General features: G+C 38.6%; 1 protein-coding gene across 1 annotated transcript in view; it reads right to left on the bottom strand.

The window, feature by feature from the left end:
* Positions 1–2,181: 2,181 nt before the first annotated feature.
* The window catches only part of LOC310726783 (cadherin-2-like), a 104,562-nt gene continuing 94,443 nt past the window's right edge, over positions 2,182–12,300 (bottom strand). Inside the window, exons 15-16 of the mRNA XM_083542671.1 lie at positions 11,285–11,449; positions 2,182–3,624 (exon numbers count right to left, since the gene is read on the bottom strand). Coding sequence (XP_083398797.1) covers positions 3,418–3,624; positions 11,285–11,449 — 372 coding nt within the window. The 3' untranslated portion in view covers positions 2,182–3,417. The remainder of the gene's footprint in view (positions 3,625–11,284; positions 11,450–12,300) is intronic.

Genomic DNA, 12,300 nt, shown 5'->3' on the forward strand with positions numbered 1-12,300 from the left:
GTTAATGTCTGGCACCACCAGAAAAGCTTCATAGCACTATATATACAGTGCATTGAGACAGTGCACTATATATTCAGTGTTAGGTTGCAGGCTGAAACTACAATTACTCAATTTCTTTCTCCTTAATCTGCACTCAGAACCCCTTAATGACAAATTGAAAAAAGAATTCTAGAAACGTCTGTAAATATTTTTTAATTAAAAAAAAAAAAGTTTTCATTTTTAATCAGTGAAGTTTTCCACAGGTAGACTCTAATGAAGGTGTAGAAACATCTCAGCAACTATCAAGAGTAACAGGAGGCACCTGAGATCTTTTTTTTTTTTATGTTTTTGCAAAGCTTCTGGATACTTATTTACATTATGATATTTGAGGTGTTTAAATATAAAAAAAACTTTTTTAATATCTAGAATTCTGTTTTTGGAATTTTCCATCTATCCATCCATCCATCCATCCATCCATCCATCCATCCATCCATCCATCCATCCATCCATCCATCTATCTATCTATCTATCTATCTATCTATCTATCTATCTATCTATCTATCTATCTATCTATCTATCTATCTATCTATCTATCTATCTATCTATCTATCTATCTATCCCAGCCATAACATTATGACGACCTGCCTAATATTTTGTTGGTCCCCCCTCATCTGTTGGATCAGACCACACGGACCAGCCTTTGCTCCCCACGTACATCGATGACAGTCCACGACCCTGTTGCTGTTTCACCACTGTTGGACCACTTTTGATAGATTCTGACCACTGCAGACCAGGAACATCCCAAAAGAGATGCAGTTTAGAGATGCTTTGATCCAGTCGTAACAAACCCTTACGCTTGCCCATTTTTCCTGCTTCTAACACTTCAACTTTGAGGGCAAAATGTTCACTTGCTGCCTAATATACAGTACCCCCACTAGCAGGTGCCATGCTGAAGAGATGGTCATAATGTTTTATATACATATTTAATTATATCTAAATGTGTTCACTTAGGTAGACATTTGATGCTGTGAATGTCCTCTTCCAAGCATCGAGTGAACCCAAATTCATCCTGAAAGAGTACAATAGGTCCAGAAGGAAATGTTTCTGATGAGCTTAGTGGCATTATTTATCTTATTTTCTAATTAAAAACTCCAATAGTTCATTTCATTCATTCATACAAATGCATTAGTTTGTGTAGTTCTCTTATGTTTGTTTGTTTTGTGCGATCATTCACATGGCACTGAAGCTATTTTTTTCATCTAAAAGCAGCTGCCTTGAACCTTTTTTAAGACCCTTTTTTTTTTTTTATTGAAAACACATTCACTTTCCAAAACACTTCTTCGGCTCCCTTCAAGTGACCGCTTTTGTTATTCCTAGCACAGTTCTAAGGGGAGGCCTGTAAAACCTCCCATGAGTCAGTGGCCTCGAGTGGTACATGCTGTGACCCAAAGGTCTGGAAGAAGAGCAGTTTCCATGACCCTCTAAAAAAAAAAAAAAAAACTTGAACTGAACATGATGACTGAATCCTTTGAACCTTTTTAACCCTGAAAAACCCGGGACAGAAAAAAACAATACATAGCTTCCTAAAAATGAGTCAACTTTTCCCAGAATTCCAAGTGACTGACAATTCTGGAAGTGTATGAGAAACGACCAAACTGAAGAAACCTTTTTTTGTTGTTGTTGTGATAAATTATTGAATCTACAGTACAGTAAACTCTGTTCTGGGATCTGATTAGTCAAAAGCGATTAGTTTTGGCAAAAAAATCTAAATAAAGGTTATTTTGAAAATTGGAAAGAATCTCTAGTGTCAGTTTGTACAGAGCGAAGCAGGAAACACGCGAAAAGAACAAAACCAGTATTTAGCTCCAAAAATTAGCTTTTTTTTTATTTAGGTGCTTGGGGTGGTGAATAATTGGAATTCCAGTACATAAGATTATTCACAAAGCGTGTCAGAAAGCTGTCCGGCTCTTAAAGCTGATTCGAGCATTAAAACCAGCAACAAACATCGCCCCCCCCCCAAAAACCCCCGACCCCCACCCCTTTCCACCCCTTTCCCAACCACATTCAACTCTTTTTGGTACAAATTTGACACTTGTGCTGATAATGTTGTTACTCAAATTTTTTTTTTTTTTCATTTTTTTTCGGAGTAACTTTCTTTACCATTTTTTTTTTTAGTCACTTTATTGTTTTTTCTTACAAAAAAAAAAAAAAAAAAAAAAAACACTCGTACCTTTGACATATCTTGCATCAGCTGAAATTGTAGCACTCCGTACATACATTTTTGAAAGAGGTCCTTATTTTCGTAATCATCATCGTGAACAGATAAAAACATGCAAAAAATAAAAAAAAGAACTTGTAGCCCAATGTTGCTCTTTTCATTTTTTTTTTTAAACATTTACAGAATCAACTACATCAAAAGTAAAAGAAGAAAAGAACAAAAAAAAAAGAATTAAAGAAATATGTACACACAATTTTTACAGTAGAGTAAAAACCGAGGGCATCAGATGGTGGCTAAGGCAAATGAAGTTGTACATGAATGAATGAGAGCAGAAAAAGGAAACAACTGCTGCTTATCCTATTAAAAAAAAAAAAAAAAAAAGTAATACCACTTCAGAAAATATGTTTTTTCTTGAAACTTGTTTCAGTTTCAGCAAACGTCTGTATGAATGGAAAAAAAAAATAAAAAGAAATTCAAATTTTTTTTATTGTACTGTACATTGATCTGGTGAATCATTCTGTACTAGTAGCCAACATCATTTATGATCTCTTCATTGATTCATTGTTGAGGGCAAACCAGATAAAAAAAAAAAAAAAAAAGAAATGTTATGAAGCAGATCAGAAATAAAACACTGTTTTGTCTTGAAATCACTCCAAACGTCAGTACCGTTAAAGTCGTGAAGAGACTACAAACTAATCCTTCAGATCCAAAAAGAAAAAAAGAAAATGTACAAAAAGGCACGTTAAATCCCAGTGCTTCTGTACTGTAAAATTCAAGTCAGTGTAACTGAGCGCTTTTTAGAAAGCCTACAATCCAAAAAAACAGTGATGTCATTCTCTTCTTCGTCTCCTCTTCCGCTTCATCTTCTCATCTCTGGATGATCATCAGTGCCAAAAGCCTTCGAAAAGCATAAATCTGCCTACACTACAACACTGAGCCTAGGATTCTTTTTTTTTTTTTTTTTTTTTTTTTTTATCATCCCATTTTGTTTCATAATACATTTTCTGCAGGAAAAAAATCCATCTCAGGGGAAAAAATCGGTTTGATGGTTGACGGTCCTCATCCATCAGTCAGAATGGGGAGAGGGCAGGAGAGGGGTAGAGAAAAGCCAGGCATATATGTGCATGTGTGTGTGAGTGTGTGTGTGTGTGTGTGTGTGTGTGTGTGTGTGTGTGTGTGTATGTTTTCTCCCGTGTTTTTTGTTTCCCATCTCACTCGTCTTACTCATCTGAGCCTCCGTACATGTCGGCAAGTTTGCGGAATCGCGGCCCCCAGTCATTGAGGTAGTCGTAGTCCTGGTCTCCGCCGCTGCTGGAGGAGCTGATGGAGCTGAGCGAGCCGGCCGTCGAGCCGCTGCCCTCGTAGTCGAACACCAGCAACGAGTCGTACGGGGGAGCAGTGGGGTCGCCGTCTGCCGCTTTCAGTCCCTGTGAAGACAAAACAAAAGAAACTATTGTAACCTAAACTTTTACATCAATAATGCAGTTATTAATGGGAGGGGGGATCTCACTGGTTAAGGCATTGGACTCTGAATCAAAAGGGCACAAGTTCAAATTCCAGCACCACCGAGCTGCAATGCTGGGTTCCTAAGCAAAGCTCATAACTCTCAATGACTCATTTGTAAGTGGCTCTGGATAAGGGCGTCTGCTAAATGCCATAAAAATAAATGTAAACGCAAGCAGTTCATTCCATTTCGCAAATACACATTTGGGTGGTGGCGATGATGTGTTGTATATCAATCAGAAAACATATCTTAGCTGAATGTGTATGTTCACAAGGCTCTTAAATTCCAAGATTCATTGTGATTGGTCAGGATCAATTATGTAAAGTTTTTGTGAGATAATAATATTTACAGTTGATCAATTTCTGGATCATTATTTTTTCTTTTACTTTTGCACAAGTGTGTAGGTTTTCCACCATAGGAAGGTTTCCAAGATAGACGGCTTGCGCCTTGTGGCAAGCTGAAATGTGTCTTGTTCGCAACATAAACGGGACCTATAAATGAAAAAAAAAAAAAACGTACAACGTTTCACTCGCCAAAAAATAAAAATGAAATCGCTGCTGGGTAAAGAGAATCAAACCATTCCAAAGAAAACCTTTGTGCTTCTCAGCATGAGAATAGCATACGTTATTAACTGGCTTACAGGAAAATATTGGTTTCACCATAAGAGCCTGAGGCTACGTCTACATTAATCCGGGTAAATTAGAAAAACGGGGTTTTCATTTAAAAAAACGCTCTGCGTCCACACTATCGTTTTTTATTCTTTTTTCAAAAGTTGCTCATCCACACTTATGACTAAGACGCCTTGACCTGCGTCATTTTACTTATTTTAAGGGGTCTTTGGAACGTCGCGTCAACGTCGAAGAAAGGCACAGAGTTTTTTATACGGATTGACAGTGCGGTGGAGGGGTTGCTACGAGTAACACAGGGGTATAAAGTGGCAAAAGCGATTGAGAATATACCGAAGACTGAGAGACGTGCCAAAACAAATACGTCGAAATATTGGACCTCTTCAAAGAAAATCATCCTGCTGACGGATTCGCTTACGCTCACGGTAAGGACAAGCTTACAAAACCTCATCATAACAACAAAATGACTGTATGATTGCGTCTACGATGTTGGCTGAATTTATCACATGACTCAAACTGCAGTCCACACTGCGACTCGAAAACCCAGTTTTCAAATGTATGTCATTTGGAGATCGTTTTCAAAAAGCGACCTATTCACTGACTAAGACCATGTCCACACTGAGATGTCTTCGTTTAAAAAAGAGTATTTTTCTCTCCGTTTTTGCCCTTCTGTCCACACTGTGGCATTTTCAGTCACAAAAAAACGTAACTTTTGGACGACGATGACGCAATTTTTAGAGCCGGAATGCAAATAAACCCCAGGTGGAAATGAAGCGAGCGGAAGCGTCTTCATTTTACTCATGCGAGGTACAAGGACGTGAGCTTTTCAGACGTTTCGGTTTGAATGAGCAACTTTTGGAAAACACTAAAAAAACACGAAGGACACGAAGCGTTTTTATGAAAACACGGTTTTCAAATTAATCCAAATTAGAAAAAAAAATGCTTTTTCAAACAAAAATGTATTAATGTGGACATGGTTTGTTACCTATATTACTATTAGATGCACTTTCGGTGTAATGGATCTTAGGCATGAGGAAAGGAGTCATGCTTTAGGTGACATTCTATACATACTGAGCACTATCATGTTTCCCTTCCTTACATTTCTGTGTTTAATGAGGGTCAGAGTTTCAATACACAGTACACACTATATGCTCAATAAATAATATTCTAACTACCAGTAAATCTATGCTTATGGTTTATGGTAAATAGGACACAATCTAAAATACAGCTTGAAAGATTTGCTGAGAATGCATGTTTATTTCTTTTTCAGTAGGGTGATATAAACTGGGGCACAAAAGGGCATGAGTTTAGAATCTTGCCTGTGGCTTTCTTTTAAAAGCAACCCAAACACATGCAGGAATTATCCTCCCCTTTAAGGAAAAAATAATATTGCTTTATAAATCATTTGGAAATTTAATTCTGTGGAGAAAATACATTCAAACTGTTTGTCTGAATATTTGTCTTGAAAATGGTATCAAAAGAGGATCGCTTGCTAAAGATACCTAACAGGATGTATTGCGACCTTCAAAAAGTTCCTCTGTTAGCGTCTACACATAAAGAGGTGCATAAATGTCTTGAGTTAACGTCACACACTCGTCTGCTCGTTAGTAATAAACAAACAGCTCGTGGCGTATCGATCCAGCGGCGTTACGTGACGTGACCTCGGAAACCTTAATATCGTCTCGTTAGCTTGTTGTAAACAGCCCAATCCTGGATCTGTGGGAAAAACGGGCGTCGCGTCCGTGCTCCAGGGGTCTGTTTGGCTCATTTTAACCAACCTCCGCTTCCCAGACTGAAAGGTCGAGACATGCATCTTTCGCAGCATGAGGAATTATAATGATCTGAGGTGAACCGTGACCAGCAACAGGATCCGGACGGAACAAAGAAAAAAACCCACCAAGAGCACGGCCTGCTTTCAGCATGGACTTTAAATCTTGTCCTGGACTTAGAAAGAGTTTAACTAAAGACTAACTGTAACCAAAAACAGCATGTTTACTTACCACAGAAGGCTTCAGTAGCTCTATTAGCATACAATTACGGCTAAATCAAACTGAATTTGTACCAAACAATCTCTACGCTGTGACTAATTGGTTCTTTAAATTCCCGTTTCGGAAATGCGTGGAGCGACCTTGAGAATGTGCAACATGAGAATAAAAACCTTCTCTTTTTATTTGTAGGCAATTATCGAAAAGAAAAATAATAATAACCTTCACCACGACGGGAAAGTGTCGGCAAAGCGCGGTGGAGAAAAAGAATTTTGTTTGCTAAATGATACGATCAATTACTTGTGGCGAGGAAAAGTGAAGCGAGGCAGGACTGAAGTAAATCGCATTTAAATAAGTGATAGAGATTAGCGAAGATATGCTGATCTTTCAATAAAAAAACGCACAGGCACAATGCAAAAGTCATTTCATAGCTCTGAAATGAATCATGGCCAGTTTCAGAAATAAAGATATGTTTTTCTGTTTCTATCTTTCCTCTACCTATTGTAGCCTCAGAGTTATGTTCTTGGCAGACAAGAACGGCTCTTTTGTAGCCCATCTGCCTCAGGATTCGACATGTTTAGATGCTTTTTCTGCACACTACATTTGTAAAGAGTGTTTCGAGTTGGTTTTAGTTGTCGGAGTCATCTCTTTCTTCTCAAGCTGAAATTGTCGATCCTTGGATGTGAATTTTAGAGAGTGTTCAGTATGAAAATCCCCCCAAAATTTCTGGTATCCATATCCCTTAACCCTAACAACAATGTAGCCACTGAGACAAGTGAATCAGAAGAACTAATCGCCTCAAAGAGTGATCCGTTACTTTTCTCTTTTAATCCAAGTCGTTCTTTCTTAAAATCGCGCGACTCCCAAAGACGCTATGCGGTATTATATTCATTTTTTTATGATTTGGACTATAGTCAAAGTTGATGTAGGTAGATGTGTTAGGGGATCGGCTTATTGATAATGTAACATTCTATTTGATCAAAGGAACAAAATGAACTAAATGACTAAAAAAAAAATTAGTTCATTTTTCAAAGAGATCCGATCTTCCCATCAGTAACCGAGACCACATTTCCATTAATACAAAAAGACAATAATAGCAGAATGTGGGAAGAAATCAACATATGCAAAATTACTCGGGGCGTTCAAGTCAAACTGGGAGTTTATAAAATAAAAGAAAACATTTCCAGGAGTGAAAATAGCATTTATTTTTTGACATCCTCCCCTGCTACATTTTTATACTTATTCCACCGGTTCATTAAAACCTAGAAAGAGTAGGCAAAGAAAGTTTTCTCGGTACGCCTGATCCATCCTAGGACAGCCTGCTCCACTTCATCATCAGGAAACCACCATTGCCGAGATCGTCACTGACAGAAGTGAGTCTAACTTTGAATCGTATACACCATTCAAACGCGACCTGGCGTCTCATCATCGTACTGTGCTCGATGTTCGCTATAACCTTCATCACCACACGCAGTTTAATGCACGTGCTAACACTGTTGTCTGCCATCTTGATTAGCGGGCTCTGGTCCGGCCGGCGACATGTTCCCCACCTATCAGTAATAGGACGCAATAGCCATTTATTACTGCGTGTAGTACCGACACGCTAGCATTAATTTGTATACCTGTAACATTAAAAGTCCCGGTTTGACTTGAACGCCCTTCTATTTATTCCTGTTGGTGTATTACGAACATCCCATAATTCAGGTGCATCTATTGTGGATCAGAAGAAGTGGTGATAAAATGTCAAATGTGGAAAAGTTCAAGGATGTGGAACACTTATGCGAGGCAGTGTAACGACTAAACCGGAGTGTACTTTCTTTCATGCCAGGCCTCCCGGATCAGGGAGGAGCAGCGGAATTAGAAAGGAGCCACCATGCTGGGCAGGTAATGAGAAAATCGCCAGCGAGACGTAGCAACCCGGCGGACATTTCCTCCTTCATCCCTGCCTCGCCACAAGAGCCGGAGAGTTATAGCACGAGAGAGACGTTCTCGAGCAGAGTGCCCTGCACTTCAAAGATGAAGGATAAGATAAATAAGCTCCCGTATATCAAGCCGAGGCCATCTCTACCAGCTGGGTGAAGGGAGGGAGAAAATGAAACAAACTGTCCCCGCGGGGCCTTGGGAAAGAGTTTCTTTAAATGAAACAGCAAAGTGGATTTGTTCGGTTCAGTTGCGAAGACAAAGAAGGCGTCGACAACACGGCAGAGATTGAAATGAGCACCAGTGAGTCAGAGAAAGATGTGCTGAAAGATGTCCTTCTCACTTTAAAACATGAAAAAAAAAAAAAAAAAAAAAAGTGGATGAAAGAGTGATTGGTTCCAAGCCTTGCCATTATAAAGAGTAGAGCTTGTAAGATAATGCAATTGTAGAAAAAATGTATACCGGGTCTCAGGAGTAGTCATAACAACGGAAAGGGTTTTCGCACTCCTCGTTTGCTGGACAATTCTTTTTTTTTTTTTTTTGCTAAGATGTACCGCCAAGCTGCCTTTACTTTGTAATATTATGGCAAGACTGAATATGTGAAACAAATTGTGTGTTAAGATCGTTAAGATCATTTGAAAAGCCGAGCGAATGGTTTTCCAAATAAACATAGGCCTTCAATACCACTGAGGTAAAATTGGAAAAATAGGTCAAATAGTTTGCATCAGTGGTGTAAAGAATTGGAGTAAATGTACTTTGTTACTGTATTTAAGTAATTTTTAGCTACTTTTTAGTTTTACCAAGTATCAAAGATATAATCAACATTTACTCTCTACTCAACTACATTTATAGTTTAATATATGTACTTTTTACTATATTTTAATGGACAATTTAATGGACAATGATTGCTACCAATAACATTGTGCACCACTGTTGATGTCATTAAGACTCAATACTGAATACGAACAGTTCTTCTACGTTGTGACATGACACTCTAATTGTATTTGTTAATTGAGATCCGTTTTTGAAAGATGGTTTGACTGTACTACTTTTTTTTCTTTTGACCGACTTGCATTTTAGAAAATAATATCGCACAAATCAACTGCTTTTGGTATTTCACTAACATATGCACAGTAGAACCTCAATACTCGCTACCATGACACTCGGGACTTTTCATTTGGAACCGGACTAATAGTAACTCACGAAAAATCACAGCGAGTGGCTCGAAAGTTTGAAGTAACATTTCAAAACAGAGTTTGTACTAATAAATGTCCTAAAATGTTTGAAAAACGATTTTATTATTTTATGATTCATTTGTTGAGTTTACACTACAGTACATGTACAATTCTTGTACAAGTACTTGAAAAAGGAACCATCAAAAAGAAAGAGTAAAAACCTCGCCATTTTTTGTTACTCGTGACAGGTCATAGAACGTAACCCCCGCGAGTATCGAGGTTGCGCTGTATTGGTTTTAGGACTAGTGCATCTTTGAGTCTACATTTAATACACAAGTACCGTTCAAAACAGAAACTCGAAGACTTTTACTCGTCATATTGGAATCGGTGACTTGTAATATATAAAGAGTTTTGTCGTAAAGATTTTCAAGTACTCTTCACAACCCTGGTTTGCAAGCCTTGTCCTTTAGGCTCATTAGTTGTATTAGACACCGAGCACAAAGACACATAAAGCCTGCATCTATTTCCAGCCTGCTTTCTTCTGCATACGTGAAAGGTTTAGTAGGTTCTTCCTCGGACACTTGGTGATAGATGGCTGTGACCTTATTGGGATTCACATTCCTGTATTATTTATTTGAGTACTCACATTTAAAATGTTATACAGTGTGGTTTAGAGTGTAGGTTTGGACTACCTGTCAGCTTATTTGTTTTTTTTTCCTCAAAGCTCTTAAAAAACCCCATAATTTTCACAATAATCTCCTGAACCAAGTGCTTGAGAATTTTAACATTATTTGCCTTTGTAGCTTTTGTGACTCAGGCCAATGGCTCACATCATATTCCTAAGTAATAAGCATCCATTACTATTATGGCATTTGGCAAATGCCCTTTATCCAGAGCGGCATACAATTTATACAGATTGAGCAGTTGAGGGTTAAGGGCCGTGCCTAAGGGATTTGAACACATGACCTTATGATAAAAAGTCCACTTTTCCACTGAGCTACCACTGCCCTTCGAATGTAAAAGGCACTTGTACATGTAGCCGTTAGGAAATCACATTTAAACCATTAGAGGTTCTTTTAAAGGGGCAAATTGTTTGAAAGCTAGATGAAAACTTTTCTCCTAATGAATGATAAGGTTCTTTGGCTAGTTCTGATTACTTAGCTTCCTAAAAAAAATCCTTCTTTGCTTCCAGAAGAAAACTTCTTGGAGCCATGATGATTAAGAACTAAGAATTGAGCGAACACGTTCCCCATTAACTGAATATTGCATTATCCAGCCCTGGACTTGTACACTTTTATCTCAAACCTCATATTAAATATGAAATAATAATGATTTTCTCAATAGAGCTATGCGTGTTTTACTGATTTATTCTTGTGTTTCGTTCTAATTTTTTCCAGTCTATGTAGTGTGTTTTGTCATTTCCTGGTTCTGACCCCCACCTACTTGTTTTTTTCAGAGTGTGAGTACAGATTGGCTCACATTTAGTTCCTGTTATGAAGCTCCACTATGATTCAAAGATGATTTAGGTTATAAAAATAGACTAAATAAAGAGACTGCAATTATGGCTAAGTGCCTCTGGCTTCTGAGTGTTGAGTAACTCAATGTGGAAACGAAAAAAAAAGCAAAATGATTGTGTTGTAGGAATCAGGAAGTCAGTATAACATTAAAAACCCATCTCTGATATCACCTGACATTGTGTATGAGAATGAGAAAGAGAAAAAAGTCTGGTATGGGAAAGAGGTTTGATGATTTAATATATTTTTGGGTACCAAACAATGAATACCTTACTTGTGAGTGGTATTGACTTTGTGAGGACATCTGGTTGGTCCTCGTTTAAGAAAAAGGAAAAAGTGTGTTTGTATGCGTTTGTGTGTTACCTCGTTGATGAAGTCTCCGATATCGCCAGGGTGTGGAGCGGCCGATCTGACTGGGTACTGAGGCTCCGGGTGCAGCGGTCTCTCGTCCAGTCTGCGGATCCCGACGGGTTTCACACACTCTGGATCCATAGTGTCTGGCTGCTGCAGCTGACTCAGATCGTAATCCTGCACACACACATATACACACACACTTATGGTTAGCTCCTCTAGGCTAATTGTGTTTGCAAGCCCAGAGGTCCAGCTCTCCATAAACATACTATAATCCCATTAACATCACCGTGGTGATAGGATTAAACCAGCTCCGGGTTCTGCCAAGGACCCAGGCATGGTGGAATAGTGAGGAACTGGAGCGGCAGGCTTTTCAGTGACTCAGCATGGTTTTAACAAGAGCAGCTGAATTGAATTAATCTTGTTAAAAGTCAGAAGGCTTTTATGTTACAAAAAAATGTAGGTAGTGTTGGACCTTGAGTGCACACTCAGACACACATGGACAAGGCATGTCAAGATTGTATTTATTAAACACTATCATTAGATGCACGTTTCTTCACTTCTATTTTATATCCTCACTTGATGCATCCTGTGTCCCCTCACACCCCTTTTCTTTGTGTTATTGGTCTGATCCCGAAGCTTGGATTCAGCCACACACACTTAGTCACAAACCTATAATCTGAACCCACACCTCTGTGTTCCTGTAGCAGCTGCAGCGGATTAGGAGCTAAGATGCTCTTTAGGTCAGATATCTGAGCTACAGGGTGTTCATTCTACTTTCTTTTTACACACAGTTAAGGAATTTTGCTGAGGTACAATCATCCAGACACTCATCAAACCATCCATCCAGCTATTCATTTTTCTAGCCATGTACTCAACCCAGCCTCCCATTCATTCAACTTCAATCAAGTCTTTGACCCAATTCATCATTACCCAATCTATCCATCACCGGTCAGCGATCCTTTCAATTCAATCCTTCGCCGTATTGTCCAACACAGCTCTGTTCTTTCCATCTGCCCAACCAGCCA

Source organism: Silurus aristotelis, assembly GCF_946808225.1.
Source record: "Silurus aristotelis genome assembly, chromosome: 5".
NCBI lineage: Eukaryota > Metazoa > Chordata > Actinopteri > Siluriformes > Siluridae > Silurus > Silurus aristotelis.